Here is an 11968-nt window from a genome sequence, read left to right on the forward strand (position 1 = left end):
CATTGAAATAAAGAACAAGGTGACAGTAACCAGAGGGGAGGGGGGAGATGGATAATGGGGGGAAACAGGGGAAGGGTCATCAAGTAACATGAATAAAGGACACATGGACAAAGCCAAAGTGGGTAGGATCGAGTATGGGAGGCAGGGCTGGGTGGGGCATGGAGGTGGGATGGGAGGGGGGGAAATGGAGACAACTGTATTTGAACAACAATTTTTTTAAAAAAAAGAGAAAAAAAAGAAATGAAGCTGTTGTAGATTTAATTAGATAAGATGAGGGCATGTTCGAATAAGGTACTCCCCTAATTCAATATGACTGGGGTTTTATAAAACAGAGAAATTTGGACACAGATACAGACATGGGGAGAAGGCCATGGGACAAGAAATGTAGAGATCAGAGAGATGCTTCTACTAACCAAGGTTCACCAGAGAATGACAGCAAATCACCAGAAGCTAGGTGAAAGGCACTGAAGAGATTCTTCCTCTCCATCCTCAGAAGGAACCAACTCTGCCAACGCCTTGATCTCAGACTTCTAGCCTCCCGAATTGTGTGACAATATATTTCTGTCATTTAAGCCACTCAGTTTACAGTAGTTTGTTAAGGTAGCTCTAGAAATCTTAATAGAACTGCATCGGTGATTCCCAATCTTTACAAATAACTCTTTTGCTGTTTGTTTCTTTGTGGATCCAATTTATTTCTCTAACAAATATTTACTGAGTGCCTACTGTATATCAGGCCCTTATTCTAGGCATAAGAGATACACAAAGTCACAAAGCAAAGACAACTCCTCTTTTGTTTATTCTATGTTTTAATATATTTAGTCAGCCAAGTATACAACGGTTTAGTAGTAATATGTGTATTTTCTCACGCAATAACCCAGATTACCTCATCAATGTGATATAAGTAGTGCCAAAAATCAAAGAAAGATAATGTCTGAAGTAGCTGTTGATTTCTTATAGTAAGTAACATCCAACACATCCATTAAATACATTCATTAGGTTTTTTAAAAAATATTGAAAATTGTTCTCAGAACCTCCATTAACTACATCTATGGATCCCTAAAAGCTCATTACAGAGTGATTATCTAGAGCAGGGGTCAGCAAACTTTTGCTGACAAGGGCCAGAGAGTGAACATTTTAGGCTTTGTGGACCATAGAGTCTCTGTTAGAACTACTTAACGCTGTCTCTGCTGTGGTGTGGAAGCAGCCATAGACAATACAGATGAATGCGCATGGCTGAGTTCCAATAAAATTTTATTTGTGGGCAGTGAAATTTGAATTTCATATAATTTTGACGTGTGACAATATATTATTTTTCTTTTAATTAAAAACATTTAAAATGGAAAAAACTTTCTTAACTCATGGGCTATAGAAAAACAGGTGGTAGGCAGGCTGGCTGTATGTGTTTGGCAATTGGCCACAACTTACCAACCCCAGAGCTGAAGTCTCTTTAAATTCTGCCCTAGTTGTGGCATGAGCTGGTTCTAGATGAGGCCCAGAGAGTTTGTACTCAAAGGCGTGCTTCCTGCTGCCCAGCCCGTGGTCCTTAGGAAGGCTCTGAGCTGCTGGTTTAGTCATGCTTTCAGATGTGGTGTTTGTGTCCATATGGTGCAAAAAACAGATGTGTGGCCAGTTGCTCTTTCCAGGAGTTGTCCGTGTAAGGGCTGTCCTCTTATCAGCAGTCAGTGACAACCTAATTTTGTCGAGCCTGATCCTAGGCTTATGCACCGTTTTATACCTCTCTTGGGTTGCTCTGGCTCAGGAGAACTATCTGTCCCTTACTATTTGTGTCCCTGTTGTATCACTGGCGGCTTTTGGAGCAGCTGCAAAATGTTTTTAAGTGGAATTTGGGGTCACTGGCGTGCAGCCTGAAACAGTTACTCTCAGCAAGGGGTGTTTCATCCCTGACATTCTCTAGCTTTACGGGCTCTGGTGAGTGTTAAACTAACTCTTTCCAGCTTCGCACGGATGGACTTTCACTATGGGTAATAATTAATGAGGCATTTGCTCAAGGGCTGGGGAATAACAGGCAAGCTTTTCCTCTGTCGTTGTCGTCGGAAACTGCTTGGTTGCCTAGCACCACACAGGTCTTCCTGCTCGTCCTCTCTCCCGGCTCCGCTGCTCCTGTCTCCTGGCAACCGCAGCTTTGCGACAGGGGCTGGGACCCCAGACCGGAGGTGTTCGCTCGCTCTCAGGGGCCGGCAGCAACAGTGCTGCCTGTCCGGAAGAACCATGCTGCGAGGCAAGTCCCGGCTCAACGTGGAGTGGCTGGGCTACTCCCCTGGGTTGCTCCTTGACTACAAGCCGCCCCCGGCGGGGCGAACGCCGCGGAGCGCTGGCCGGTAAGCCACGTGAACGCCAGCGCCCGCCACATTAGCGTCACTGCAGTGCGCCGCGCCTGCGCGCTGCGTCCTGCCACCCGGCACTCGCCGGCACTTCCGGCGGGTCTTCCTGAACCAGGTGCTCGCGGAACTAATTGAGAGTTGTTGTGGAGCGCAGTTCGCCTGCGAGAACCTGCTGCAGGTGGCCACGCCATGGAGCGCTTTGATAAAGCGGCGCTGAATGCGTTGCAGCCGTCTGACGTCAGGTAGTCCAGAGCCGGCTCGGTCGGGCAAAGCCCCCAACCAAGAGGCGGGCCGGCCCGAGCCTGGAGCTGGGCTAGTGGAACGGGCAGACCTGCGGTGGGTGTGAGGCCTGGCTGCAGGGTGGGAGAGCAGGGAGCAGGTCAGGGCCTGCAGCGTCTGCTTGCCCGGCCCCGGCCCTTTGCTCCGGAACCATGGACCCGGGGTCAAGGGAGGATAGGCCGGCGGGCCTACAGCTCACGCTTCTTTCCTAGTACTTTTTCTCGTTGTCGTCTACATTGCGATATTTTTCCATATTGCAGTCTATAGTGTTTTTCCCCACTGCAGGGTCAGCTCCTTGAGGACAGGAGCGTGGCCTTCTCCATCTCCGTGTCCCATACTGGACCTGCACCATCTGGGCTTAATAAGTGCTGCACGAATGAATGAATGAATGGAAGGGAGTAGGGGCTGTCTCTGGTGTGAGACTGCTTCCCTTGGGGAGTCAATAGTATAGGGGCTGGCTGGTGTCTAGCGGAAGGAATCTAAGAGAGCAGGTGATTCTGCCCCACTAGTTCAGCCAACCTCTGTAGGCAGGAAGGTGCGGAGGGATTTAGTTACCATTCAGTGATGACCTACTGTGTGCCCAACTCAACTTAGGCGCTTAATTACAGACATCAGAATTAAGAAAGGCTTAATTTCCTGATTTTAAGATGAAGTTGACTCAGGTTAAGTGACTTGCCCAATATCACAGGCCACACAATTAGTAAGTGTTGAAGCTGGCATTTGAACAAGCGCACTGACTGCAAATCTGATCTTTGGAGCTTGTGATCGTTTTCCCCTCTCACAATTGTCAATGTAGGTGGTTTTTTAAATTACTGTTTACTATTAAGGATACCAACAGGTATTTTTATTAAGTACACTTAAAATACAGTCCAGTTCTCCTAGACTGATTTTCATGTTTCCTAATGGAATCTGCAGTGAAATCTACTTGGAATAGAAGTCTTGATTACCACAAAAGTGGTAAGCTCTATTATCTGCTTAGTGTTTACTGCAGAAGTTTATATAAAGGGGGTAAACTCTTGAGTGGTTTTAAGAGTGAGACACAATAAGGTTCATCCTGAATTACTTCTTTTGTGTGAGACCAACTTTAATTCTGGACTTCCATGTTGTTCTTTTCTAACAAGTCTCAGTAATACCCAATCAGAGACACATCCTCTTTAGTATCTATTTTGTATATGTTTTGTATTTTAAAGACGTGGTAATATGTGTATAAATAATTTATTTAAAATATTAGCCCTGGCTGGTATGTCTCAGTGGATTGAGTGCTGGCCTAGGAACCAAAGGGTCCGTGGTTCGATTCCCAGTCATGGCACCTGCCTGGGTTGCAGGCCATGTTCCCAGTAAGGGGCGTGTGAGAGGCAACCACACTGATATTTCTCTTCCTCTCCTTTTCCCTCCCTTCTCCTCTGTTTAAAATAAATAAATAAAATCTTTAAGAAAATATCAAAATGCCTATATGGGATATGTGCTCAAAAATTTTATTTAAGGGTGGATTGCACAGTCAAAAAAGTTTGTAGACAATTGAAAAAATTTGTGAGATGTTCCCTTCCTTTTGGGGCTGACAGAAACCTTCCTGCTAATTGTATATGCAGTTATGAGAATTGCTTTGCCTGGGTTTTCTAGGGATACAGAGCTATGTGCAGGACTGTCTAGGAAGCAAGCTGTTATATGAAGTACTGTAATAATAGGTATAAACAAAGTGTGATCGGATCCTAAACCAATGACACTTTATAGGATGTAATCAGGAAAGATGCCTGGAAGAGAGGGCTATTTTGGGGGGACTTTGAAGGCTAGGGTGTCTCTTTCCTAAGGAATCAGATGAAAACTGGAGCCTCTAGCTGAGGATTGCCAGGAAGAGAATTAAATTAAAGTATTGACTATAAGCATAAAGTTAGAAGTGTGTTAAACAGTCTGAGAATGGTTAGATTTAAGGGGGGAAAAGGACCTTAAACTAATGATTAAAGCTATAGGGTTCATTTTTTATAATGTATTGGGTAGTGTGTATGAGGTGTGTGTGTACTCAGGGTTGCTGGAAGCTTACAGCTACAGTTTCAGTAGTGTTCATTTGTAACAATGCATATGACAAATGCTGGCATTAAAAAGTCAGTAAAAGAGCCCTGGCCACTGTGGCTCAATTGGTTGGGCGTTGTCTGTCCTACAAACTGAAAGGTCTCCAGTTTGGTTCCTTGTCAGGGCACATACCTGGGTTGTGAGCTCAGTCCCCATCCAGTGTACAGCAGGCAAATAATTGATGTTTCTCTCCCTCTCTTTCTCCCTTCCTTTCCCTCTCTCTAGAATGAATTTTAAAAAAGAAAGAAAGAATAAATCAGTAAAAGCATCAAGGCCTGGCAAAGTTTTTCTGTGAAGTGTGAGATAGTAAGTCTAGATAGTGAATCTTTGAGGGCAGTATGATCTACTACTCAGCTGTGCCTTTGTAGTTTCAAAGCAGTCTTAAATGATACATCAACAAATGGGTGTGGCTGTGTCTCAATCCAACTTTATTTACGGAAATAGGTGGTGGGCCCTCAGGCCTTATTTTGCAGACCCCTGAAATGCATAATGCAGTGTAATTTGTGCTGTTCATTTGTCACATAAATACTTTCTGAATAATTGGCATAATTCTTTTTAGTATCTCCATATATTGATGTACATCATTTGCAAAATCGTTTTTCTATTAGTGGACATTTTTATGTTACCCAGTCTTGTTTGTGCTATTATATTAATATTTATATTGTTAATGTTTTAAGGAGCAGTTTATTGGACTTTTTTTTCTTTATGTATAAAATTTTCAAAGCTTGGTTACTTTCTTTAGAATAGTTTTATTGTATTCTGAAACAAAAGTTTTTCCATTGGAATATTTCCTTGGTTTGAAAATGGCCTGTGGACAAATATAATTCAGTGAAGAGAAAGTGTTTTGACATCAAACTTTTTATGCACCCATGTTACATGAAGGCCATCTAAATTGTACTATAGCTATTTAATTATAAAGAAATTGAGTAAATTTCCTTCAGCTGCATCCAGATTGTTCTAGACTGCTTTTTCTTTGGAGATTCTCATATCTTGTTTGTGCTGTATTCAGCTAGCCATTAGTTGTCCTCTGTGTATCTTCTCTCTTGCTCCCTCCATTGTAAATTCTGTAATTACAGTGTACATTTGCATAGCACTTTGGAGATTACAAACTACTTTCACACTTAGAGACACTTTTTGTCACACTGGGTATGAATGACAGTGTCTTGGAGGTGAGCCTGCAGCTGGGTCTCTAAGATCTTTCAATTTTGAGTCCCTAACTCTGCTTTTCTTCCCTTGGCCGCTGCTTCCAAGGCAGGAGCAAGGTTTTCAGAATCTTCTCTGTGGGTCCTTACGGTGTTTATAGACACAGAAGGATTGGAATTGTTGTGCAGGTTCTGATTTTCTCTTTGTTTACTTTATTCCAGAAATGAAAGTTCATTAGCATCTACCTTGAAGACTCTCCTGTTCTTCACAGCTTTAATGATCACTGTACCTATTGGGTTATATTTCACCACTAAATCTTATGTGTTTGAAGGTAATCCTATTTTTATAGACATATTACTATATCTCATGTACTGTGCTTTTATAATGTCTTTATAGATGTAAAGTGGGTATTCTTAAGTTTGCTTCTTTTGTCTCTTTTGCCCACAATGAGTTTTACTTCATGAAATGAATGTTTTTATCACTTGTAGTCACCTCAGCTTGACATCATATTTGTTTGTAGTTTCCTATGAAATAGTTTGTTCATCCTTTTAATATCCCTTTGAGAGCAAGAGTTAATTGACATGGGAGGAGGATTTGGGGGAGTGTGAGTTTGGTGGCAGACATTGGAAGGAAGAGGAAATAAAGTCCCCTTTTTTTGTGTCACAGTTCTTAGATGAAGTGATAATTAATAGCTCACATTCCAAATAAAGTTTTTCATGTATAGAAGGAATGTATTAAAATCTTTAAATGAATACTTGCTTTATCATCATCCAGTGTTACTTTTTAATTCCCTGACTAATTGAATATATATATAGCTAATAAAAATTAGTATGCTTTGCTTTTTGTACTTTGCTATATCTTGGAATAAAATGAGAACATTTTTCTCTTGATAGGTGCCTTCGGGATGTCCAATAGGGACAGCTATTTTTATGCTGCTATTGTTGCAGTAGTTGCTGTCCACGTGGTGCTGGCTCTCTTTGTCTATGTGGCCTGGAATGAAGGTTCACGACAGTGGCGTGAAGGCAAACAGGATTAAAGTGAACACCTTTTGATAGCATTAAACTGATTTTTTAAAATGGCAGATGTGTCTGGGATATTCAATAAAGTTGAAAGAACATGTTAAAATCTATCTTAAGGAGTCACATTTGACTAGTGTAAATTTCGATCCTTCTAATACAATGGTTTGTATCCTCAATTTTAACTGTATAAGCCTCTCATTTGCAAATGAGAATTTGGAAAAATTAAATTGGTTACAAATAAGTATGTTTAATTACACATTATTCTGTGAAGAATTTGATTATTTTACAACAAAAATAATCTGTAGCATTTTGTATTTCAGTTGGTTTTGAGTTTTACTTTTCTGGCTCTGTTAATAGGTACACAGTAAAACAAATCTAAACTTTATTTTTTTGCTGAAATACTTTTCCTGACTATTATGAAAGTACCAGTTCATTGGATTTTGGGTTGTAAATTCCTATGGAAAATTGCTTAAATTATGGATGCTGGAATTATTCTGAATGTCACTGAGAAATTTCAAATAAACTGTAATCCCTAGTCAGAAGGAATCTTTCATTGCATTATTTCATAAGGAAACTAGGTTGAATTCCACCTGTTTTACACGAACTGCTTAATTGAAGGATCTCAGTAGCAAAGCAGAGCTAGCTTCCTAGACTCTGGCCTGCTCCCTAAAGGCCCCTTGAAAACCAGCTTGTGCTTTCAGACCAACTCTTTAATAATCTGCTTTGCTCTTGTTCAATAATAAAGTTATGTTTTAATTGCCAGGTTTGTGTAAATTACCTTTAAATTTGTTTTTCTTACTGTTTTTATAATGTATATGATAGGGATTTACATTTTAAATGTTTATTTTTGCATACTTAGGTAGTGTGAACAATCTTGAAAATAGATTGTTTTTATCATCCAGGAAGTATTCTTAGTATTTCTAGTCTAGTCTTTTTAATCAGACCTGTTATTCCCCAGGTATGTATAATTAGATAATTCTTAAGGCCCTTTATGATAGAAAAAGACTTTGTGTTTTTATTATAGTATCTTTAGTCTGTTCTTTCTAGCCACTTGGTACTACTTGTATGCAATCTAAAAACACACCTGGAAAAATGCATATTTAAACAGGAAGAAAATTTAATTCCCTGTAATTTTGCCGTCTGGAGATAACCAGTATTTTGGTTTACAACCTATGTATGTTTCTTAATGGTAGTTCAGTATTCACTAAAAGTTTGGATTAAGTTTAAATCTTGCCAACTTTTCCTGACAGCTATTTGCATTTTTTTTCACAGAAGTGATCAGTGAACATTTCTTAAAAACACACACACACATACATTCTACCTTTATTCTTTTAAGTAGGTATCTTATTGTTCAAATTTCCTGTTATTGCTAATTCCTGTTTGCCACTACCAATTTGTTCACTCCTATTTTTAATGTTGTGCAGTTGGATGGATTGGATTCCTGCTTAGTTAAATGTTGTCTCTAGTTTAAATGTATTTAAGAAGTTATTCTAAATGTAAAGTGTCTTCTTTAAAAAAAGACTATAGTTTTAGTATAAAATTGTACAAATTTAATAATGAAATTATTAAATCCGGGATACTGTGTGGTAGATGTCTAGATGGTCCTCTCTTTAGATGCTTGTTGTACTTAGAATTGTTGTCTAATGTCTGTGCTATAATGCCAAGGTTTTTCTTATACTTTTGCGATGTTATGCTACTTATAAAATATTGATGTCCAATGTTGGATTATTTTGTTTGATTTCCCACATTTTATGAGTAGATAATGATAAGAATATTTTTCTGCAAGTATTTAAACCAGGGATTCATGCAAAAGCAGTTGTAATTTCCTCTTGGAAAAAGTACCAAGTGTTTGAAATTTAGAATTAGATGCTAGGGTTGATATTTAGGATTATTACAATATAGATTTGTTTTCAAACCAGTTCATTTTTTCCTGGGGTTTCGACTGTAAACTCGTTAGTTTGCTGCTGTTGAAATAACATGGTATTTGACATACAGATTTATTTTTTACTGGTTTTTCTTGCACCGTGTACATACTTCAGGATGTATAGAAAGAAAAGCTACAATTGAGCCCTTATACATGTTTTAAGGTAGGAATATGTTCACTGTTGTTTGAAAACTAATTGTAAGAATAACCTCAATTGGGAAGTGTAACTTGAAATGTCAGGCCAAACTACTGATTTAACCCCATTTACTGTAACGTATTACCTTCCTTGCCTTACCTCCCAGTTTGCTCCCCAGAATATAATCTTTTTTCCCCATTGTGCTGAAAACTGAAAAGTCTGCTGTAGAATGCATCTGATGTCATTAGTTCTTCAAGTAGATACCATTTTACATGTAGCAGCAAATTTCAGTTTTGAGTTGTTACTGAAGAAATTTAAACCTTTAATTAAAAAGAAAAAAAAACGCTGTGTTTCCTGGGAATCAGACTGAAATACATTGTAATAATTAGACTATTTTTATCATAAAAATCTCATCAGCTTTGCCAGAAGAGGCAGCTGAGTGACTTTTTTGGTATTCATTTTCCATTTTCACCTAAATTTTATGTATACATGTGGAAACCAGTAAAAACAAATGAGGTGTGTCCAAGGAGAGATGAAAGCTGAAGGTACGTGAAACATAAGGTTGAAATCCTGTTTTAACTGTATGTAGTGTGTATTTCTTGTCTCCAGACAAGTGCATGTTTATTGTTTCATGCTCAAGTGAAGTTGTAGACTGCGTTTAGGCCCCTTTCATAAATGGTTCGTCTATGGTACAAACTTGGTCACTTAAGTCAGCAGCAGATTTCTCTGTTGTCAAGCACTCTGCGTTTTCTACCAGAGTAGTACAATTTTATTAATTCAGACTTGACTCATTTTGCAAGAGCTGAACTGAAGCAGCATATTAATAACTTGATAAGTTTTTTATTTCTTTTTTGCAGGAGGAAAGGGTCACCTGAGAAAATAAATTATTTTCAGGGAATTTGGGAACCTAATGATAAATATTACATGTAATCTATGAATAGCTTAATCCCTTATATACTTATTAAAATAGTCTAGAATTCTTCAATTTACCATCACTCCTGGCCATTCTTTCCTTGCCTGTTTTTCTTACTATGTGCACTTGAAAGTAATATCTGCATTTCTTTTAAGGTGTTCTACAACTCATATCTGTCAGTTACACAGACTAGTCTTCCTTTTTCTCAGGTTCACTGAAATGTCACTAAACAGTAATAATAGCAATAGCTAACAACATCTGCACAGCACCTTACAGTTTGCAAAGACATTCACATATTCTCATTTGAGTTTTGCTTAGTGAACCTTTTACCTGATGTCTCTTGACATCAATGCTTAAAAGTGTTAGAATCTTTAAATCACTGGAGTCATTGAATATGCTGTAGTCTTGAATAGTACCCTGACTAAAGGCAGGCTTTAGATGTGCTACGATGAAAGCTGTGTGTAATTATCGAAATGGGGGGCTTGAATTTTTTAGCCACTTGAATCAGATTTTCTTTTGTTAAGTGATGCTTTTTAACTATTATCTGAATGGATTTTATATTCATTATGTTCTAGGCTGTAATTTGTATAAATTTACCATCTGTTGTCATTAAAAGGGTATCTGTAATGCCACTTTGATGTGTCCTGATTCAATTAATAATAACTATTAAACTCTTTGTTTTTTAATATTTGTTTGCCTCTCTGTTTATACTGTATAGAATATGTACAGAACTGTCAAGGGTAAGCTTTTATGCAGTAAATGTAGACCAGAGATGCTCAAACTGGTGGGGGGCTGTGAGGGGTACTTAGGAAGGGCTGATGAGGCTCCATCTGCAGTGAGCCCATCAGAATTTCTGTGGTGGAGGGGGGGAAGAAAGAAGCTCCTTGTCCTGTGGCATTTTAAGAAAATTCATTTAGGAGTGAATGGGCTTCAAATACTAGTCAGTTCCTGGTGATATCCAGCATGCCACCTTCATGCCTGTGCTCTTGTCCTCTGTCTTCTAGCCACCTGTTGATTGTACTCATTCCAGTTCCTTTCTGCACTTCTGAGGGATCCAGCTAGTTCTTATTAATAAATCCTATACACTTCCAAAGATTTTTGAGATATCTTAGTATCAAAATATACAGATTATATACAATTGTATTTATGTTAAAAGTAGGTTATAAAATGTCCATAAACTCAATATATGGATAATTATATTGCAGAAACCTAGAATCAACTTACAGGATTTACTTACTGCCCAGACCTACTGAGTCAATAACCTCTGGGGGCAGGGACCAGGAATACATATTTGTAACAGGCTGTGATCTGATACAGCCAAGTTGAGAACTGCTGCTAGAGATCAAGAATTGTGTATGTATGTGCCCTGGCTGGTGTGGCTCAGTGGATTGAGCACTGGCCTACAAACCAAAGGGTCACCAGTTCCCCAGTCAGGGCACTAGCCTGGGTTGCAGGCCAGGTCCCCAGTAGGGGGTGCATGAGAGGCAAACACACACTGATGTTTCCATCTCTTTCTCCCTTCCCCTCTAAAATAAATAAAATCTTTTAAAAAATTGTATGTTTTTAATGCTGGACTTCAAGATATTTGTATAAAGCAGGCATGAAATAGCAGGCACTTTATTAGGCAAAGGGAAAATCCTGTATACTGCTATATTGAAGGTTCAGTTTAAAATCAGGTGACCTTTACTGGATCCCTGACCATCTATACTGACTTTGCTTCACTGTTAATAAATTTTGTTAAATGAAAATTGTAGTACAGGGAACAGTCCACTTACAAATAGCTTAGTCATGCCAAGAAATGGCCATGTTGCCCCTGTGATGTCTTCCCCTTATTTGGAGTCCTCACTGTGGTGGTCTTTGGAAAGAGGGAAAACCTAATACAGTTTAAGTGAATCTGGTTTCCAAAGTAAAGGAAGTAATGGAGCAAACTGGAATATCTGCTTTTTAGTAGAGTAACTCCCCTGCCCCCAAATATTTTCCCTCTCACTGCTTACATCTTCCCACTTCATTTCACATACACCCTGCTGTTTTGCCCATTAAAGGTGTATTTAGGTTAACCCTTTTAGAAAACAGGATTTTGGTGCAGAACAATTGCACATACCCTGGTGACTCAGTTGATGTGTCCCTCCAAGGGAGTATCTAGCT

The 11968-nt window shown here is 39.1% G+C and overlaps 1 protein-coding gene across 3 annotated transcripts; it reads left to right on the forward strand.

The window, feature by feature from the left end:
* The first annotated feature begins 1968 nt into the window (after nucleotides 1–1968).
* Nucleotides 1969–10511, forward strand: VMA21 (vacuolar ATPase assembly factor VMA21). Of its 3 annotated transcripts, none has more exons than XM_053917508.2 (3): nucleotides 1969–2339; nucleotides 6053–6162; nucleotides 6725–10511. In XM_053917508.2, exons 1-3 carry the CDS (start codon nucleotides 1993–1995, stop codon nucleotides 6865–6867), a joined length of 600 nt encoding a protein of 199 aa, XP_053773483.1. In that variant the 5' UTR covers nucleotides 1969–1992; the 3' UTR covers nucleotides 6868–10511. The 3 variants fall into 3 exon arrangements, with proteins under 3 accessions (XP_053773483.1, XP_024406970.1, XP_053773484.1); XM_024551202.3 differs by lacking the exon at nucleotides 1969–2339 and adding an exon at nucleotides 2401–2584; XM_053917509.1 differs by lacking the exon at nucleotides 1969–2339 and adding an exon at nucleotides 2543–2678.
* The last annotated feature ends 1457 nt before the right edge of the window (nucleotides 10512–11968 follow it).

The sequence above is a fragment of the Desmodus rotundus genome, chromosome X (assembly GCF_022682495.2).
Source record: "Desmodus rotundus isolate HL8 chromosome X, HLdesRot8A.1, whole genome shotgun sequence".
NCBI lineage: Eukaryota > Metazoa > Chordata > Mammalia > Chiroptera > Phyllostomidae > Desmodus > Desmodus rotundus.

Coding starts and splice junctions, on each gene's coding strand:
- VMA21 (XM_053917508.2), top strand. CDS start 1,993: ATGAGGCATTTGCTCAAGGGCTGGGGAATAACAGGCAAGCTTTTCCTC. Junction 2,340..6,052: donor ACGCCGCGGAGCGCTGGCCG/GTAAGCCACGTG, acceptor ACTTTATTCCAG/AAATGAAAGTTCATTAGCAT. Junction 6,163..6,724: donor TAAATCTTATGTGTTTGAAG/GTAATCCTATTT, acceptor TTCTCTTGATAG/GTGCCTTCGGGATGTCCAAT.